The following is an 18,888-nucleotide window of genomic DNA, read 5'->3' as shown; positions in this document are numbered from 1 at the left end:
TGATATAACCGCTAGAGATTGTGGGAGGCGCGCGTACTTATTTCTACATACATAAACAATTATCCGTTAAATATATTATATATATTTTACGAGCACTTTCTAATTGCATTCTGGAAGCTATCTCTGTAACAGTAAAAAATGTAGGAAAAAATTGGTAGTCTTCGCACTAATGCACTACCTGATAATTCTACTTAATCGTTAATCATATTTGCAACATGACTGACAGAAATGAGAGTTAATTGAATCGCATGGCGAGACGTGCTTTACATCGTGTATTGTCTCTGCATTGTATGTGTGACTTAACTTTATTATTATTAGTTTACCATGGATTTATTATAGTTTCGCGAAATGAGTACCTGTATCTGCCTATTTAATTGTAAGCAGAATATTCTTCATATATCAAAAATTATTATTCTTGCAGTGCTATAGATTATGTGAAAAGTAAACAATAAAACCACAGAGTAGCTTGTATAGATATGTAAATAACTTGTCTGTTTAAATTACACATAAATGATAATTCCAATTTTTAAATTAATATTTTCTCAAAAGAATTTTGCTATACTATCTGACACTAACAAATTATCGCATAATGTAATGAAAGTATAATGAATCAAAGTATTTTGGAGAAAGGAAATCTATAAATTTAATTTTATTATTATTGAAATTAAAATTATAAAATGCACACAAATCGAGCAAATGCTCGTCAAATGCTAATATAACAAGCAATTCTAGAAGCATTTCATATATTTAGCTGGCTATATTTAGCTAGAAAAGAATACAATTATATACGATTATTTACTTATATTGAAGCTTTTTCCATATCACTGATTTTGGTTGTTTAATTCTAATATAGTTAGCATGTGTATATATGTATGTATATATTAATTACCATAAACATTAATTACCATTTCTATTTAACAAACGAATCGGTACGATAGACATATACATCATTAACAAAGGTACACTCATTCTACGGCAATTTTCTGCGATTGTTTTCATTGTTTAAAGAAAAAAATATTTACTAATTCTATTTTAAGACACCTAATTGCAGCTTTATAAGTACAACAATGGCTTCTTCTACAAACTTTTTTCTTTTGTTCGTAAGCAAGTGGTTGTGACGATGCGAGAAAGCCAGCGTAGAAATGTTTCAGTTTACTATGAAACGTTACACAGCGCAAATTAAGGTGAGATGAAGGTTTCTAAACAAGCTATGTTATTTCCGGTATTTTACAATCCTGTAACAATCTTCAAAATTGTTCCATGATCTCTGCTGATAAAAGAACTAATAAACACAGAAATATTGTTTCTCCTCAAATACTTTTTTTTACCGTTCAAAAGCGCAATACCTGCGTCTGTATTCATTATTAAAATTCATTATAAAAACTATTTTAAATTTTGTATACTTAGAATAATATCTAGAAAAATATTGCCACAATTTATTTATTTTTTTCATAATCCTTTCTTGTTATATCATTGATTGGAATACATAATCTATTTTTTTATTAGATAATATATAAATGTACAAAAACTTTCAAAATAATAAAAAATCAAAATGATTTTTCAGTATTATAAGAATTTTTATTATAATGTATATAGATTCTGAGAATGACACGCTTAAATTATAACTAAATAATACTTATTTATTCAATTTGTGTAATTATCGATATTAACTTTTCATGTGTCAGATATTCATATTTATTTATATATAATAGTTACCAACATTTTATAGACATATTAATGGACTTTAATTGAAAAACATGACAGATAAAATGTACAACATGGATATATCTTTGAATTTAATCTATGTTTTATTTTATTCTTTATGCTGTTCAACAATCTTATAATGGATCATTATCGAAAACGATGATAATTTTTCCAATAATATAATTGTCGCAAAATGAATAATAGCTATATCAAAATAATTATATCAAAATAAATAAAATAAGAATCAAAATAAATAAAGTAAAGATAATTGTGACAAAACACGTAATAATTAAATACGATTATCATACATGCATTGTTATATGCGTGATTGTGCGATGTGATATGATCGCATCTTATCATGTGTTGCTTAAATTAATTTAATCTTATCAGAAAAATATTAATAATAAATGTCGTGTTATCATAAGACTAACACATTGGGTACGAATAGTAGCAAAGTATATATATTTTTTACTCTTTTTATTATACTTATAACAAATTTATAATTTATAATTCTATCAAATCTTGATTTTATTTCATTTTCTGGATACTGTTTGTTATTATTCTGTTAAATCAGATTACATTAATCAATGTTTGCTAATATATGTTTATAATATTCCGTATGTGATGTTAGCAGGACTAAATTGATAAAGAAGAACTTATTACAATTAACTTGGCATTAAATTTAGCAACGAAAATTTTCTCACATTATAAGTAATTGCGTTTGTTGCATTCAAGATACCAAATAAAATTGTAGAGAACGTTACAAATCATGTAAGAACTATTCATTGCGTATTCGACCAAGCTATATCTGCCTATCCTTACCTACTTCATTATTGGCTTTGAACGTCCTAGAGAAAGGGTGACTTTTATCCGCTTTGCGACTTATCCGTTCGGCTGCAAAAGACGCCTTCACAGCCTTTCGATAACGAAAGTGAGCCAAGTATAACGTCCTTGACTTTACTTCCTAGTCGATGCTAGGCGTAATACCCTTTGATTTTCGCAAGAATTTGCAAGAGAATTTTCTCTTCCTTACAAATTTTCATATACTAATACACATTTACTGATAATATCCTCTCAATTAAATATATTTGTAATATTCTTTTATAAACATACACACACACACACACACACACACACACACACACACACACACACACACACACCCACATGTACGCGGGCGTGCGCGCATACGCTTAGAGATATGCGGGAGCAAGCGCATATATACACAATCATTCTTTTAATATTTAATTATTGCACAAGACGTACAAGAATTACATATACCTTATTATGGAAAGATAATAAGGAGATAAACGAAGACGGAGATATTAATTTGAGTAGAAAACATTTTATTTAATAAATTCCAAATATTAAAGTTTCTTTCTTGTGATCATTACATCCGTCAACGCGTTTGTTGGTAGCCACTTAATTTATCACAGGGAAAAAGAGAAATATTTACGCAAACTCATCAACAGTACTCTCTCTAAAGGCAATGGTCGTTCCAGAGTGATATCTATGGCTTTCATCCTTCTCACCAGGTAATTAATGGCAATCGAATATTTACGCGTGTGCATCGAGACATGACCATCACTAACTAAACTAAAAGATATATTAATGCATGCGGAAGTTACAAAATTTTTCAAGATCCTCATCACAGTACGTTAATTAAATTTATTTAAATGCATATTGCGTCCTATTGATATCGTATTTAAATAAATGCAAAACAAAAGATCGCTAATAATTCCACTTGTAATTATCAAATATATGATGTCTTATAATATTGGATATAATTTTTATTATATATTAAAATCATTATGTTAATTCTTTTGTACTTGCAAGTACGTATTAGCTTTAACGTTTCAGCTTTACTGGCACCTCTTTATTTTTTATTTATTAGTCTTGTGATATTTATCATGGGACTTTTTTCATTAAACTATTATATTTTATGTAATACATATCGCAAATTTAACAGTATAATCAGAAAGAGTGTGATTTTGAAGACGAGCAAAAATATTAATGCATGTATCAATTTCACTCATGCATTTCCCTTGAGATACCTCTTACTCTCTCCATACCTTTCACTGTTTTAATACTTGTTTTCATATCCTTCGACGAATGTAATTGATGCTATTTCCGTATAAGAAGGATATAAATCTACAAATCGACAAAAAATTGAATTAATTCATTTAGGAAATTAATCGTGCTGAATAAATGACTTACTGACTACTATGTATTATTAATTGTGAAAATAATTAGTTCATATATTAATTATTTATTTGTTTATTAATTTTAGTAAGAGACACACGGATAAATATTATAAATAAAGCTTATAAATAAAAATATAATATTGTAAAATATTATAGAATTAATTAGCTGCACTGCTAATTACTTTAAAGTACGATGATTTTCATTTTTTTTTGGATTTCATCTTTTGTTTCCTTTGGTACGTATGGATTCTTTAATGGATCTGCATTTAGTCTGCAAATATAACACTAATAGATTAGTACAAAAAATAATATTACATCATTATGTATATTAATACATAATTACATCTAAGCATTGCAACAAATTATTGCAACATATTAAATTATTGCAAAATACTTTTATAATCTTTGAACGCATATTTGTTGCAATCGCCCAAAAGAACTTTACCGATAAAGAGATGGGGCATTGGCACAATTAACATTGTACCACCAATCGCACGCAAATTCCTGTTGATTAAAGAGCGTTCCATTGGTACATAAGAAAGAAGCACCCTGATGCCCTTCGCGTCCATCATGGCACACATGATATGCCTGTAATAACATATTAGTATACATATACATATAAAAATATTACACACACACACACACACACACACACACACACACACACACACACACACACACACACACACACACACACACAAATGTGAATTTAATTTAAATGTGAATTAATTTATAATAAATATATTAGTTTTATGTTAAGTTTATTTTATTTAAAATTTTTATATTAATTGTGAGAATTAAAAAAGTCGTACAAATGATGCAAACTGGTCGAATCAGGCTAATATGATGCTTTTCTGTTACATAAACATCATAATTAAGGAATTAATGCGAAATATGTTGTGCAAGTTTACTGAAAATAATAAGAGCGACGTGAAACAGTAGGAAAGAAGTCAGTTTTAAAGAAACACAAAGGAAACGAATGACATTCTTGAAAAGGAAAGTTTAACGCTCTGGAAATCAAGTTGCGATGCATGACGGAACATTTGAGTCACGTAACATCATTTATGTTAGTACGTGTTAGTCTTCGTGAAAGAATCAGTTTTTTTGTATCGCGATCAGTATTTGTTGTTGTATCGCGATAATTTTTGTGATCGTCATAAGTTATGATCGTTATGCTATATTACTTATGGACTTCACGAGTATCAAAGGTGACACAACTTGAAAAATTTTTACTGAATTATTAATTTTCAAAGGTTAACAAAGAAGCAACAAATTAAAGCTTAATTATGCTCAGTATAACTTTGCATTCTCGAGATTATATTGAGAGGCTGAACTGAATTCAATTACAGTAACAATTTGCTAAGATGATTCTCCTGCAAGGTTTGTCTTTCACTAAGGCAAGATCTGTTCTTACTCCCGCGTTGCCTTGAGGTTTTAATAATGCCAATCCGTTCTCTTACATAATAAATCCGCTCTACTTTGACCGCGTGCAGCTCATGCTGCGTTGAAATCAGTGAAATGATTTTACCTTGCTTTCTGAGTAATCTCATAAGTTTTGTACAATACAACGTAATATGAAATTTACCTCGCAAGAAAACATTAATATGCAAATATAATACAACTTATATATAATATAAGTCTGCGTATCGCAATAAATTACTCTTAACTTCTGTTTATTTAATTTTATTTTATTTATTCAAAATATTACATTATTATTTCAATAAATCTTATGACATCTATGTATCCCTATATATTTAATATATATCAATTTTTAAATAGTAAATAAGATGCTGATATAAAAATAATCTTTTTTAAAGCAAATATACATCATTTTTATGCTTTGATTATTCAAATCCTTGATATATGTAATATATTTTCATCAATATAGTACATAACATTATAGTTACATATATTCACATCGTTCATTTACTAAATAATAACAAAATAATTGCAAATATGTTTAAGTTATAATACGCTTCTCGGTATTTAAATTTTAAATATCAAGCATATGTCATTTTTTGTTATTATAATAATTCATATTAACATTAAAAAAAAAATCTCCTTTCAGTGCGTTTTATACAAAATAATTTAATTTTCTAAAAGATTGTTTATTTCTTGTATATCTAAGTCGTTTGTGATTTTATTACGCATGCACGAATTCTGTGAATGAATAAATTTAAAAATTTATTAAATAAATTTTAAATTTTTATGGATGCAAAAAACAAGTAAGATTCATATATAAGTGTCTAATATAAAAAAGCTATAAAAAAATTTTGTATAAAAGATAAGCTATAAAGTTACAAAATTGTCTAGAAAATAGAATATTATTAGATATTAGCTTGTATTATTAGAATAATTAACAAAAGTAAAACTAAATAATAATAAGCGCGCAATATTTTGTATTATTTGATATTATTTGTATTATCTAGTATTATCTAGTATTATCTAGTTGTTGATAAATTTATTTCGTATTATAAGATAAGAACATATTTATTTCGTATTATAAGATAAAATGTAAAAATATAATTAATTAACCATTTGTTTAAAGATTTCATCTTTAGTCTTATAAGAACGATTAGTATATATTCTATTTCTTTTCTACAAAACATAAAAATTACACTGAAAACTTTTTCATTAAAATAATTAATTCTGACAATACAATATTATATATAATTACAGTATTATTATATAAAGTATTAAAAAGTGAAACATGTACCTGACAACCGGTTTCCACATTTGCATACATTCCTGGTATGACCGGAACGTATGCGCAGGAGAAACTCGTAGGCGGTACTGTATGATAGATAGGATAATCTATTCCGGGGATTCCGGGAATCTTGTTCAAATTCTGATCTTTCTTTGGTTCTTCTTTAACAATAATAGGCTGACGAAATCCAACTACCGGTTGAAAATTTTCATATTCATCATGATAATCATCCACTGGAACCTAAAAATTGATAATATCTACTTTTATATTTTGAAATTAACGAGTAATCTGTTACCAATATTTTTAGAAAATAAAACAGAGCATCACAAATGAAAAAGATAGACGGATTAATAAAAATAATTATAGAAATATTTAATTGATGTTCATAAAACATTAATCAAAGTAATGAATTAGTTAGGCGTTTTTGCGAGGATAATAAGAAGTAATCTCTTCGAATTGCGGGATCCAATTGCATAATTTGCTTTCATAGTTTAGAAAAAGTTTGGAGCCCAGCAAAGTGTAACAAACAATTGCGAAATGTTGCCTTAATTTATTTAAAGTCAAGGACATTTCTTTATATTTTCTCTCTTTATGTTGCTACTATATTACAAAGTAAATTTAATTAAAGCAACTTTAGTTTATTTAAAATAACTTTAAGAAAAAGAATCAAGTATTAAATAAAAAAAAGATCAAAGCATTTTGATATAAATATATGACATAATATAGTGTGTGCGTATATTTATAAGTGCATATAGTAAAATATATGCTTTACAATACGTGTACGTTATCGCTGCTATAAAATTTTAATTATTTGTTAAGATTTATTTGAATTATATATACCTTAGAAAAAATATCGATTCACAAATTGATTTATTTTGATTTACATGTAGTGTAACAATTCAATTTAGAAATACACAGAGATACACGATTCAATTTAGAGATACATATGTTTGTATCATGTTTGTAGAAATAATCTCACGCATTAAATAGTCCTTGTCAAAAACTCATATATTACGTATATTTCATAAAATAGATTTATTTTAAAAATGATAATTCTTTAGATTACAAGTCCTTTGTACATACATATCATAATTATTTTCTAAAATATCAAAAAAATACAAATTTAAATAAAAAAATTGATTATATTTGAAATATAGCTTTTTTTTCTCTCTTTTTCCTTTCCTTTCTTTCCAAATAAAGAATAAATTTTAGAAATATTACAAGTATTATTGCCCAACATAAAATTAAAAATTATTTTTTGTCGAATAAAATCAAGATTTACCTGTATAAGTATGGTTGAATAGGGCGCTGCCATAACAGCCAGCAGAAGTGCAGCAAAGATATCGCGACTTGTCAGCATGATCGCATCGAGTTTGAATATGAAACTGGACCAGTTTCTCCTGTGAGACCATGCTACGTATACGAGAAATTATGTCACATAAAGAAAGAGAAAGTCTAAACTACACGTAACACGACAGCTCGAACAGCCCCCTTCCATCCTTATCATTTTAAGAGATTAGACTTGTGTTTCGATTAATTGCACATCATGAAACAAAAATTTGGACAAATCATAGGCTGTCGACATCGCTGGAATTGTGTGTGCGAGATTGATGCAACTTGATGCAATATACAGACTAAAATAACAAAACTTTATCGTATGATTATTCTTCTTGTATCAAGATGATGACAAAATAGCATGAAAAGAAAAGAAAATAAACGCCAAAAAAAAATAAAATCCCGATTTTAATTACAAAACTATACGTTTTATAAGTAAGTTTTTTATAAATTTTGAAATTACGTCTCCAAAATTTAAAAAAAGCAACTACAATTGCTTTAAACTTAATTAAAAAACTACCAATATAATTTAGTACAAAAAAATTATATTCTGTACAACACAAATAAGGAAAGAATACTTGCAATTTATATTTTACATGAAATTAATGTACGTTATTAAATTGCAAATCAAATTTAAAAAAGTGTTGATGATCTTTGTATAATCTTCCAATATCATACTAGTATTATCATATGTTTCTTTTAAGACTTAAAACTTTTACTTTTATTTTGTATGATAGCTAATTTAAAAAATATACAAGTATTTTCATCATATAAAATACTTTGTATGAAGAAATATTTTATTATAATTTATGGAATATTAAACTCTGATTTATAATTTAATGAAAGGATAGATAAATAAAAACAAAGTGTGAGACATAAAGAATACAGAAGAATATAAAAAAATTGGAGAATGTTTTATTTTTATTTTATTTTATATTACACTATTTATTTATTTTATATCACATTATTAAATTTTTTTGTCATATCCACAAAAAATATTTACATAATTATTATTTTTCCTTCTTTTTGAAAATTGTAATCTTCCAACTTGCCAATTTGTAATATAGCTCTAATAATTATATATCTAATTATTAAATATAATTATATATTAAATATATTATATAATTATAATAAATAGCATTAGAAATAAAGCTTATTTATTATAATTTATTTATTTTTATGTTTAAGATTTTAATATAATGTATTTTTGTCCTTTATTCTTACGTTATATAAATTAAACTTATTTTACAAAACTTTTATAATAATTATTATCTTCATTTATTTAGTATTGTCTCTACATTATGCATAATATATTTATATTACAACAAGTGCAGATATCTTATTTTTTAATTCACGCACAAGGAAAGGAATCTACTTCATCGACCATCTTGCATCGCTCTAATGAAAAGTCACTGAAGATTATCGCCCTCTATCTTACAGACATTGAATAACCGTCAATTATAGCGCTTTTCTCTACGCTCTTTTATAAATAAACGTATAAAAGTATCAATTTGCATATCTCCAATTCATATTTAAAATAATTGCAATTTTTTTAAAAATCAAGACTTTTAAATAAATTTTATTTTGATTCTAACGTCAACAAAAATTTAAAAACTGCACTCAGTAATCCAGAATTAATTAAAAACAAAAATATTATAACTATTTTAATATTTCTATAAAATGTACAAAAATAATCTACCTGCAAAAATAATAAATATTTTCAAATAAAATATAAAATATATAAAATATTTGCAGATATTTATTATATCGCAGTTAATAATAATAAGATAAGATCGATTTCGATCTGAATACTCGCATTTATTTTAAAAACTTATAAATTCTCCAGTAACTTTATTAATCCAGATTAATATTTATTATAAATATATTTATAAATACAAATATTCTGATAAATAAATATTTATTTATTTATGATTCTAGTTGTATTTTTTACCAAATAATGATCATACAAGCACATGGATTCAAAATTATTAATTATATATACGTTAATTTATAATTACTATGATCATGAGAGAACAACAGTTGTAATCATTCAAATCGAATATTTTTGTCTTATGCAATTCGTACGATGATATTTGAACGCCCTACGTTTTCGTATTGTACGAGAAGACTGACGCAACAACACAAAAAGAGAATCAAGATTTTATAATGTGTGCTGCAATTCTGTCAGCTATTTCGTTAAAGAAATAACTCTAACATAATAAACGAATGTTGATGTAGATTATCTACATTAAACGTAAAACTTCATGAATCGTATACAATATTTTACTTATGATGAATTTTGATGTGCGATGAGTTTTGAGATCACTCATTGGATTGGAAATAATATCGTGACGAGATACAATTAATAATATTGTACATTATTGCTCCATGACTTTGCAAATCATTAAATGGATAAAATTAAATCTTGTAAGATAAACTCTAGTGATTTGGTCGTGAGAAAATGCACTTTATGCGCATGCATGCGCAGTGCCCTAATAAAATTTGCCATAAAGATAAAGTACATACATTAATAATACCGTAAGAATGTATCAGAATTATAGATAAATGCGAGATTTAAAAACATTTTCTTTGATATACAGAGATTTAATTTATGAATAATATAAACGATTATGTAATCCCTTTATAAACATATAGAGATAACAAAAATAATTTTATTTTAAACAAAATTACAAGATTTTGTTTAATTATTATTTATTTATTGTCCCTAATTTAGTTAAACATAAGAATTTTGTAATTTCCCAATTTTTCACTTCTTTCCATTTCTTTTATAGGAATAATGACAATTAATATTGTTATTATTATTGAGAAGAAAGATTAGTGAGCTTTTATTTGACATTTGGTTTCGAAGTCTGCAACCATTTCTTTTCTTCCATAACAAGAAAAACTGGTTTCCGGTATATTCGTAAGATTTGTATAGGCAGAATCATAAGAATTGGCAATATTTGATTTAATTTCTTAATAAAGTGGTGACGATAATTTTACTTGATACTTTCAACTTTGGCAATGTTGTTGATTCATGTCGTCTTTTGAGCCTATATGCCTTAAAGATCGTTTATGAAACTCATTGAGAAATCCTTGATAATCTGTAATAATCTAGTAAACATTAAATGAAGAAATTATGTTAATTGTATGTCATGTATAAAAATATAAATACAAATATTATATTCTAATCCATATATTTTCATTTATAGTGTAATAAAAAGAATATAGAATAGTTTTATATAATTTAATAACTAATATGTTAAAACGTTATTTTACGTATTAATTGATGTAATAATGATTTGACTATCATAATTTGACAAGAAAAATATTAAAAAATTACATCTTTCATAAGGTTATAAATATAAACGCTTTAATTTATTAAAATTTTTGAAAATAAAATATTTTCAAAATAATTAAAATCTAGGCTGTTTATATTTTGTTTACAAAAATAATTGTTACAACAGAAAGCAACGAAAAAAGAAAAATAATATTAAGATATTACCTGATGCGAATCGAAGAGTGCAAGATTATTAACAAAGTAATCATCAAACGATTTGTATACGGTATCCCAATCATATTCTGTCCAACTGGATAAATCAAACAGATTTCTGTCAGCCGGAAATATAAGAGGCGCTACAATAGGCTTGTAAATACCCGGTTTGGCCGGTGGTACGATCGACACAATTTGTCTATAATTCGAGTAGATTTGTGATTTTGGATAACTTCGAAGTTTGACGTTTCCAAAATTATTTGATGTTTTATGATTCGTATACATAAATGGTTTTCGTATAATGTAAGTTGTGTCGACGGTTTTTGGATAATTATAATAAGATTGCTCTTCCGGCGGTACGTATCGACCGTCCGATGTTAGATAGACCTTGATTAAATAAAAGTTAATAAATATCTTTAAATGTAAAGTATGCAAAACTTACATTGAATAAAATAATAACTGATAAAATAATAATTCTCTAAAAATATCCGATATATAAGAAAACGTTAGTAACATGAGATATATATATATATATATATATATATATGTGTGTGTGTGTGTGTATATACATGAACATGCCTTTATTGTTTCTGGCATTCTTTGATCCGAATGAAGATGCTTGCTAACGTGCCGAGCATCCAAGACGATGCCATCTGGTATCGTAATGCCTTCCTTATTTAATCGATTCAACGCCAAGCGATCCGTTCTGAAGGCTTCCTCTGGAATTTTTCCACCCAATGCTGGTAACACCTGTTCTCGAAAAATCTGCCGCTTTTTCTGCAATAGCAATCTTTCGCAATTAAGCACAAGTTGAATCATTATTTATCGAAATAATAAATTGTAATCACATATTTTCGATTGTTGCAAATTGTATTTAAATTTAATTGTCCTTTATTATTTATTTATAATTGTGTTATACATATTACACCTTTAAATATTAATTATCTTTGAGCATCACCAATTATTTAATATTCTACACGAGCTCTGGCATATTGGCATATATTCGTTCTTTAAAATTAAACATAGTTATTCCTAACGATCTCTTCGCTACCTTCACTAATTACATATTGGCTGCGTTCAGCAGAGAAAGCAGATCAGTGAGCGTTCAATGATTCTTTATTATGATTGGTTTCTACACTTACATTCAACGAAGATCTAAAGGACCAATCACATTGAAAAATCACTGAGCGCTTACTGATCTGCTTTTTCTGCTGAACGCAGCCATTGTTTCATCTTTGAATCATTATTTTTCGAAAAGTATCGATCTGATAAATCTATGACTAATAGTCCTCTTCTTAACAGATTAAAATTTGGATAAATAAATTTATTATAATTTATATGTACATTGCGTTTGAATGTTTTGAAAAATTATTTAGATGTCTTACACGACAATCGTGTCGTTATTGAACTCTGTAAAGTATTGAAACGCTTATCATCGTAGAAACAACGAGTTAATCTATTATACAAAAAGCAAAAGATTGCACTTCTATTTATTATTATATTTATTATATACATTTTTTTACGTTTTTATGTTATAAAGTAACTGAATGACGCGAGAAAAAAATGCATGTTGATATAATTTAATAATTATAAATAACTGTTAGATTTTTGAAGAAATTTTTGTGATATGAGAGTTATGAGAGTTTTATTATTAGAGAGAAATCACTATTTTAATTCAATTTATTGCAAATTTTTTTGCTACTTTGGGGAAAGATTGTGGGAAAAATTGCTTATGATCATCAATTACCTTAACCTTTTCTGCATTAACATGTCTCGAAAAAATCGTGAATGTCAAAATTATCAACAACAATCGAGACCAATAACTTTGTTTGCTTATTTTCATAGTGATGTTACACGTCTCATCTGTCGTTTGCAGTTATATCGTCTGACACACTCTTTTAATGGATCTGCTTTAATCTGAAATATAAAGATCATGTTTTGTAGAAGACGATCTTTGTAGTTGAAAAGTAACGTGTTATTTGTAACGTTATTGTCATTACATTTTTTAATATTATTATATTTTTTATTAATAATTTTTATTACTAACGCAATTTAATATTAAATTTTTTGGGTAACGATAAAAAAATATAATCAAATATAATCATTTGTACAATTATTATTACATTTTATATATAAAACAGATATATAAAGCGAGTATCTGAAATTTGATGAAGAAATAAGAGAAATTGTAATTTCGATTTATTACTTCTTGAGCAATAATAACGATAATAATGAGTTATTTTCCAAAAGTAATTTTTTAAACTTTATTTTGTTGTTGTTGTCCGCGTTATTATCGAGTCACTTTGGTCTTTTTTCTTTTTCCTCTTTTGTTTGCCTCTTTAATATTCTTACACAATTTTTGAAATACTTTTATCATTATTTAACAAATTTCATGTGTACTGCATTTTAATTTGAAAATTGACGCATTATAAAAAAGGAGATTTATATAAAATAGTATGTTTAAATGAGTTATACACGTAATGTATATAAAAAAATTGAGACGCTTTCACAAATTATCGCACATGTAATATTTTAGTATGTTTATCTGAAAACAGTATGTTTATCTTGAAAATGTATGTATGTGACTTGTGTGCGTTGTGTAACGCGAATACGCGCAACTGACATGTACAGACTAGAGTAGTAATGCTTGTGCGAAGATTACTTGGCTGTATTGTACCATCACGGCTGTGATTCATCATTGTCGGAAATTATATAATGCATTTGTTTAACTATTCATCTGTTAATTTACTTTTCTCATACGATTACGAATAAGTGTACCAGCATATTAATGTAAATTACGTGAGATAATAAACGTTGCGTAAATTTGCTTGTAATTGTATTGTGTTATATTTTCTCACACTCAGCTCAATTCTCACACTCGTAACATTTTACGTATACGTAAATTTAATAGTATAAGTAAGAATTTTTTTCCCCTCACGAATTTATTTTAATTACTTTATTAAGATAAAACATTAAATTATTTATAACGGCGGATTGCGCGTAAATAAGTTAACATAAAATCATTTTTCAAGTATAGAATGTTAGTGGTTAATTTTACAATAAGGAATGGTTTATACATCAATCTGTTTTCAATGACATATTGAGTAATAACATTTTATACGATAAAAGCGACTTATCAAGCTATTATTATACAAACGGATCTTGCTATCTGGCGTGTATCATTATACAACAGACAGCAGAATAGACAGCAGACAACTTTGAAACGTATCTTATTTAGAAATCATATTCTATAAAGCTGATTCAAAATAATATCGATATGTCCTTCAAGGGACATATTCCTAATCATATTCTGAGACGACTTTTCCTTTGGCAAAAATTTATCCAGAGCTCAGTTTTTAAGTTATAAAGAGAAACAGCATAGAAACAGCATAGGTAGAGAAGGTAAGCAGGGGCGACTCAATTCACCGTTACACGTGAGTGTTTACGTGAGGCGCCTACCACGATCAGCTGACATAAAATAGAGAGAGTACATGCATACATTTATGCGTACTTACTATGCGTTTGTGTCAGCTGATCACGGTGGACGCTTCTCTCACAGCAATTCTCCCAATTCTTTTGCACTGCGTATATATTAAAAAAATTAAAAATAACGACACGTAATTCGTGATATAAGCAAAAATTAATTTCGAATTTATACATATAAATTCGATAAAAAAAGAATTGTTAAACTCTTAAGGCCGAGTTCGCCGAGAGTTGCCTTCTTTATTCTTTAATTATAAAATACATATGTTTTTGATTTGACAAAGTTGTATGTTTAATAAAATTATAAAAAAATAATATATAAGTTAATTGTATAAAATAATGACTGGTACTTTATAACTTAATTATAAAAATATCTTTGTCTACAGTAACCGATGATCGTGGTGGCAATTATAACGAAAGGAGATGAAAGGATTTACTTTCTACACGATCTGAGACTAATTGTCGCAAGCGGTGGACGTAAACAATTTTGCTATCGAGGATGTTCTTATACAGATAGATTTAATTTTAATGCATTTGTTATGGTTGAGTGCATTTGTTTGCAATTGATTTTACTTTTCCTTTTACTATATTGCAATATCGTTATATATGGTGCCTTTATTTATACGAGTATTATTTCAGCCAGAAATGTCAATGTCGATCGAAATATCAAATATTACGTTTTCTATATTCTGTTTTCTAATTGAAACCAACATTTAACTTTTAACATTTTGATCAGATTTCATTTAATGTATATATAGTGAATATTTTAATTTCAACTCTGTACTTTTATATCTTATAACTGATATTTTTTGATGCATAAAGTAGACTTTAAATAGAAAGAATCTAGTTTTACATGCTCAAATTGTGTGATTGTGCTATATATTCGCATCGTGTAAATCAAAATTGTAAGGATCATTTTGATGCATGTTTAACAAATATAGTGCATTTTATTCAATGATAAAAACGACATTAATATAAATGTGTCACATAATGACATTTCATTATAAGATGTATTTTTTTCACATTCTTCAAAACTCGTATTGATTTTGCAAGATTTACATTTAATTTTGAGTTTGCTTTAATTTTATAAATATATATATATATATATAATTTTATAAATTATAATTATATGTTTAAAACTTATGTTTATATTTATGTCACGTTTTAATAACGATGTAAATATTTTCAAAAAAAAATCTTATTTCAATGCGTATTTCTTTCAAATACAATTAAATGTAATGATTAAATTTGCATTATTATTTTCTAGTTAAATAATTATAATAAGTTTATAACTCTCATGTAATATAGAAAAACATGTAAACTTTCAATAAAATGAAACAAATACATCAGATAAATGTAGTAGAAAAAAATTTAATTTACAGAAACGTTGTTGAAATAATTACATTAAATTCATCTATGTTAAAATTTAATTTTAAAAGAAATATCGAAGAAGATTGTGATATAACGAGCAAAGAAACATATAATTAAGAAAGAGAGAGAGAGAGAGAGAGAGAGAGAGAGAGAGATGTTATTAATTATACAGATTTTCGATTTTTCTATTGTGGTCCAAAGTAAAAGCGAACTCAGACATCCTTTCACACGAATGTGATTCCATCGAGCATCAATTTGCACTTGTTAAGTCATCCATCCGGATGTCGTATTGCTTAGATTCCTTGCGAACTTTCGCTTTCTCGCGATCAAGATTTTACGTAAATGTAATGTTGCTACTATCGAACGAATATATAAACGTAATATAATCGAAGAAAGTGCCGAAGAATTGTGCTGAATATTACGTCATTCCTTATGCTTTGCAATATAATTCAAATACTTTACACTTTCCGATATACTCAGACAACCATTTACGCAGCCGCGATAGAGAAACAATGTTTTAAGATGTATAATTGCGAATTTAAAATCGCACTAATATAATTTTGATAAATCTTTTCCAATTCTTTAGCTTTCTTTAGATTGAAGTAATTTCAAGTTTTTTTTTATATTACCTGTTTTATAAAATATTTTTCAATTACTTAAATAAATTCCTTTTCAGTTAAGATATTGCTTGTAGATATTATTATTTATATTTATTATTAAATAGAAAAGGCAATATTATAAAAGGAGCAATTGTTTTCATCTTCAATTATTTAGAATATTTAGCACACTATTTTTTCCAAATATATATTTAACAATTTTTCGGAATTACTCTTGAATGGAACTTGATATTTATAATAGTGATATTTACATTTTTTCTTCATGCGAATAAATTGTTGTGTGTGTGTGTGTGTGTGTGTGTGTGTTGTGTGGCGTGCGCGCGATTCTCAGTCCCTATGAATTAAATCGATTCTATACGAATATCTTCAAATCTATTTCGCGTTTTAGATGAACATAATAGATGAATAGGTAAATAAAAAAATTAGATTTACAAACTTACCTTTTGTATTTGTGATGGATACAGAATTGTAAAATAATTTAATTGCCTTTTATATAATATTATATATTACTGTAATATAAAATTATACTTTAATTTTCATATTTATATAAACTTGTCGAAAAATGAGTTTATTATAAAGAGGAAAAAAGATGATAAATTTAAATCAACGAAAATGCATACCTTGAAAATTTGCAACCAATTTTTATCCAACTCCTTAAATAAAACGTACACTTTTTGAAGATTCGCGCTGTACTCTATTTGTCAACGAGATTATTTATAAATGTTTAAATATTAAATTACATTACATTAGAATTGAAAAGCATCTTTGAAATGCATTCTGTGCAGCAACCAATATAAGACTAAGTAAAGAACCGGGTCAGGAAGTTGAAGGATGGTGAAGATGATACTGAGTCTGTTGGTAAGAGTTCGGCTCGTGATATACTCAGGGAGGTTGAAGCACATGAACTGTGTTTAAAGCACTTTCACTTAGATGATTGGGATAGTCGACTCTCTGTTACATCTTCCTATCTTACTATTATTATTGCGCTCTTCGATTGAAATACATATTAAATATGATTCAACTCGCGACAATCATTAAGCCATTTCATTATCATATGCATTATATCGTCATTAATCCTTGATAATATCTAGATTATTTGTACCGAGATTATAAAAGTAATAAAAATAATACTTAAACAAAATATATATACATATATAGAATATTTTTACATAATAAATAGTAATATTATAATAAGTTACATTATTTATCCATTCATACGCCATCATCGCAATTTGCTAATTTGTGAACAAAGACAAAATTATATAAATGCAATAATTAAAAGTATAAAAAGATAATAAATGACAAGACCTTTTTTAGCCTACACGATAGATTCTGTATAACATGCAAGAAAATATTTGTTGTAAAATTACATAAACTGTATTAACTAACTGAACGCTTGCAATTTTGTATTTAGAACTATGTAATTTAAAACATACGAAACAAAAAGTGATATTTAACGCAACAGAATAAGTGATATCACAACAAGTGATATCGCAACAAAATTGTTTTTTTTTTTAAATAAAAAGAAGTCTCCAACATGTACGTGAAAGATGTTTATATGAAAGTGTTGTTTTTGAATGGAAAGAAGATTTTTTTTCAAATTACATATTGCTAATATTATTTTGATTGCTGTAAAAGATTATTTTACAAATATAGTGTTATCTTCTTAAAAAATGAAACTTAAATGATACGTATACCTTTATATCAATTAAAAATTCTTCCTTTTAATCCAAGTGGTAATAGTTTTAATTACTTCTTCTTTAAAATGTTATTACCAATCATTGGCGCCAGTTATGTAAGATGCTTAACACAACAAAATGAATAATATCACAAAATTACCTTTTTATAAAAAGATAAAAAAAGTCGTCAAGTATACGCGCAATGTATTCGTGAAAAATTAAAAATATTATCAATTATTGACGCCACTTATATATTCAATCCAAATAACATATATCATTTGTATAAAAAAATTTG

At 26.5% G+C, this 18,888-nt stretch overlaps 2 protein-coding genes and 1 long non-coding RNA gene across 8 annotated transcripts; 1 reads left to right on the top strand and 2 right to left on the bottom strand.

The window, feature by feature from the left end:
* Positions 1-3,029: 3,029 nt before the first annotated feature.
* LOC105428734 (uncharacterized) lies at positions 3,030-8,344 on the bottom strand. Of its 2 annotated transcripts, XM_089076686.1 has the most exons (5): positions 7,898-8,344; positions 6,625-6,855; positions 4,354-4,496; positions 4,091-4,179; positions 3,030-3,855 (listed from the first exon to the last, which is right to left on the bottom strand). In XM_089076686.1, the coding sequence occupies exons 1-4, from the start codon at positions 7,973-7,975 to the stop codon at positions 4,092-4,094; spliced, it is 540 nt and encodes a 179-aa protein (XP_088932812.1). In that variant the 5' UTR covers positions 7,976-8,344; the 3' UTR covers positions 3,030-3,855; position 4,091. The 2 variants fall into 2 exon arrangements, with proteins under 2 accessions (XP_088932812.1, XP_088932813.1); XM_089076687.1 differs by lacking the exon at positions 3,030-3,855 and having other exon boundaries at positions 3,966-4,179.
* An 860-nt stretch (positions 8,345-9,204) lies between these two features.
* On the bottom strand, positions 9,205-17,798 carry LOC112552740 (uncharacterized). Of its 5 annotated transcripts, none has more exons than XM_089076639.1 (6): positions 17,535-17,798; positions 17,355-17,423; positions 13,191-13,360; positions 12,023-12,233; positions 11,456-11,830; positions 9,205-11,064 (listed from the first exon to the last, which is right to left on the bottom strand). In XM_089076639.1, exons 3-6 carry the CDS (start codon positions 13,211-13,213, stop codon positions 10,963-10,965), a joined length of 711 nt encoding a protein of 236 aa, XP_088932765.1. In that variant the 5' UTR covers positions 13,214-13,360; positions 17,355-17,423; positions 17,535-17,798; the 3' UTR covers positions 9,205-10,962. The 5 variants fall into 5 exon arrangements, with proteins under 5 accessions (XP_088932765.1, XP_088932761.1, XP_088932762.1 ...); XM_089076635.1 differs by having other exon boundaries at positions 12,023-12,220; positions 17,535-17,795; XM_089076636.1 differs by lacking the exon at positions 17,355-17,423 and having other exon boundaries at positions 12,023-12,220; positions 17,535-17,795.
* Positions 14,601-15,768, top strand: LOC148936689 (uncharacterized). Its single transcript, XR_016139195.1, has 2 exons — positions 14,601-14,845; positions 15,313-15,768. It is a non-coding gene; the product is annotated as an uncharacterized LOC148936689 (long non-coding RNA).
* Positions 17,799-18,888: the final 1,090 nt, after the last annotated feature.

The sequence above is a fragment of the Pogonomyrmex barbatus genome, unplaced genomic scaffold (assembly GCF_055798465.1).
Source record: "Pogonomyrmex barbatus isolate J1 unplaced genomic scaffold, ASM5579846v1 scaffold2, whole genome shotgun sequence".
NCBI lineage: Eukaryota > Metazoa > Arthropoda > Insecta > Hymenoptera > Formicidae > Pogonomyrmex > Pogonomyrmex barbatus.
This window is presented reverse-complemented; position numbering and strand designations above follow the sequence as displayed.

Excerpts from the sequence above, each read along its gene's own strand:
- LOC105428734 (XM_089076686.1), bottom strand. The coding sequence starts at position 7,975 with ATGCTGACAAGTCGCGATATCTTTGCTGCACTTCTGCTGGCTGTTATG. Across the intron at positions 4,497-6,624 it reads ATGTGGAAACCGGTTGTCAG|GCATATCATGTGTGCCATGA; the intron begins GTACATGTTTCA and ends ATGTTATTACAG. Across the intron at positions 4,180-4,353 it reads AATGCCCCATCTCTTTATCG|ACTAAATGCAGATCCATTAA; the intron begins GTAAAGTTCTTT and ends TTATATTTGCAG.
- LOC112552740 (XM_089076635.1), bottom strand. The coding sequence starts at position 13,286 with ATGAAAATAAGCAAACAAAGTTATTGGTCTCGATTGTTGTTGATAATT. Across the intron at positions 11,831-12,022 it reads GAATGCCAGAAACAATAAAG|GTCTATCTAACATCGGACGG; the intron begins GCATGTTCATGT and ends TATTTAATCAAG. Across the intron at positions 11,065-11,455 it reads CACTCTTCGATTCGCATCAG|ATTATTACAGATTATCAAGG; the intron begins GTAATATCTTAA and ends AATGTTTACTAG.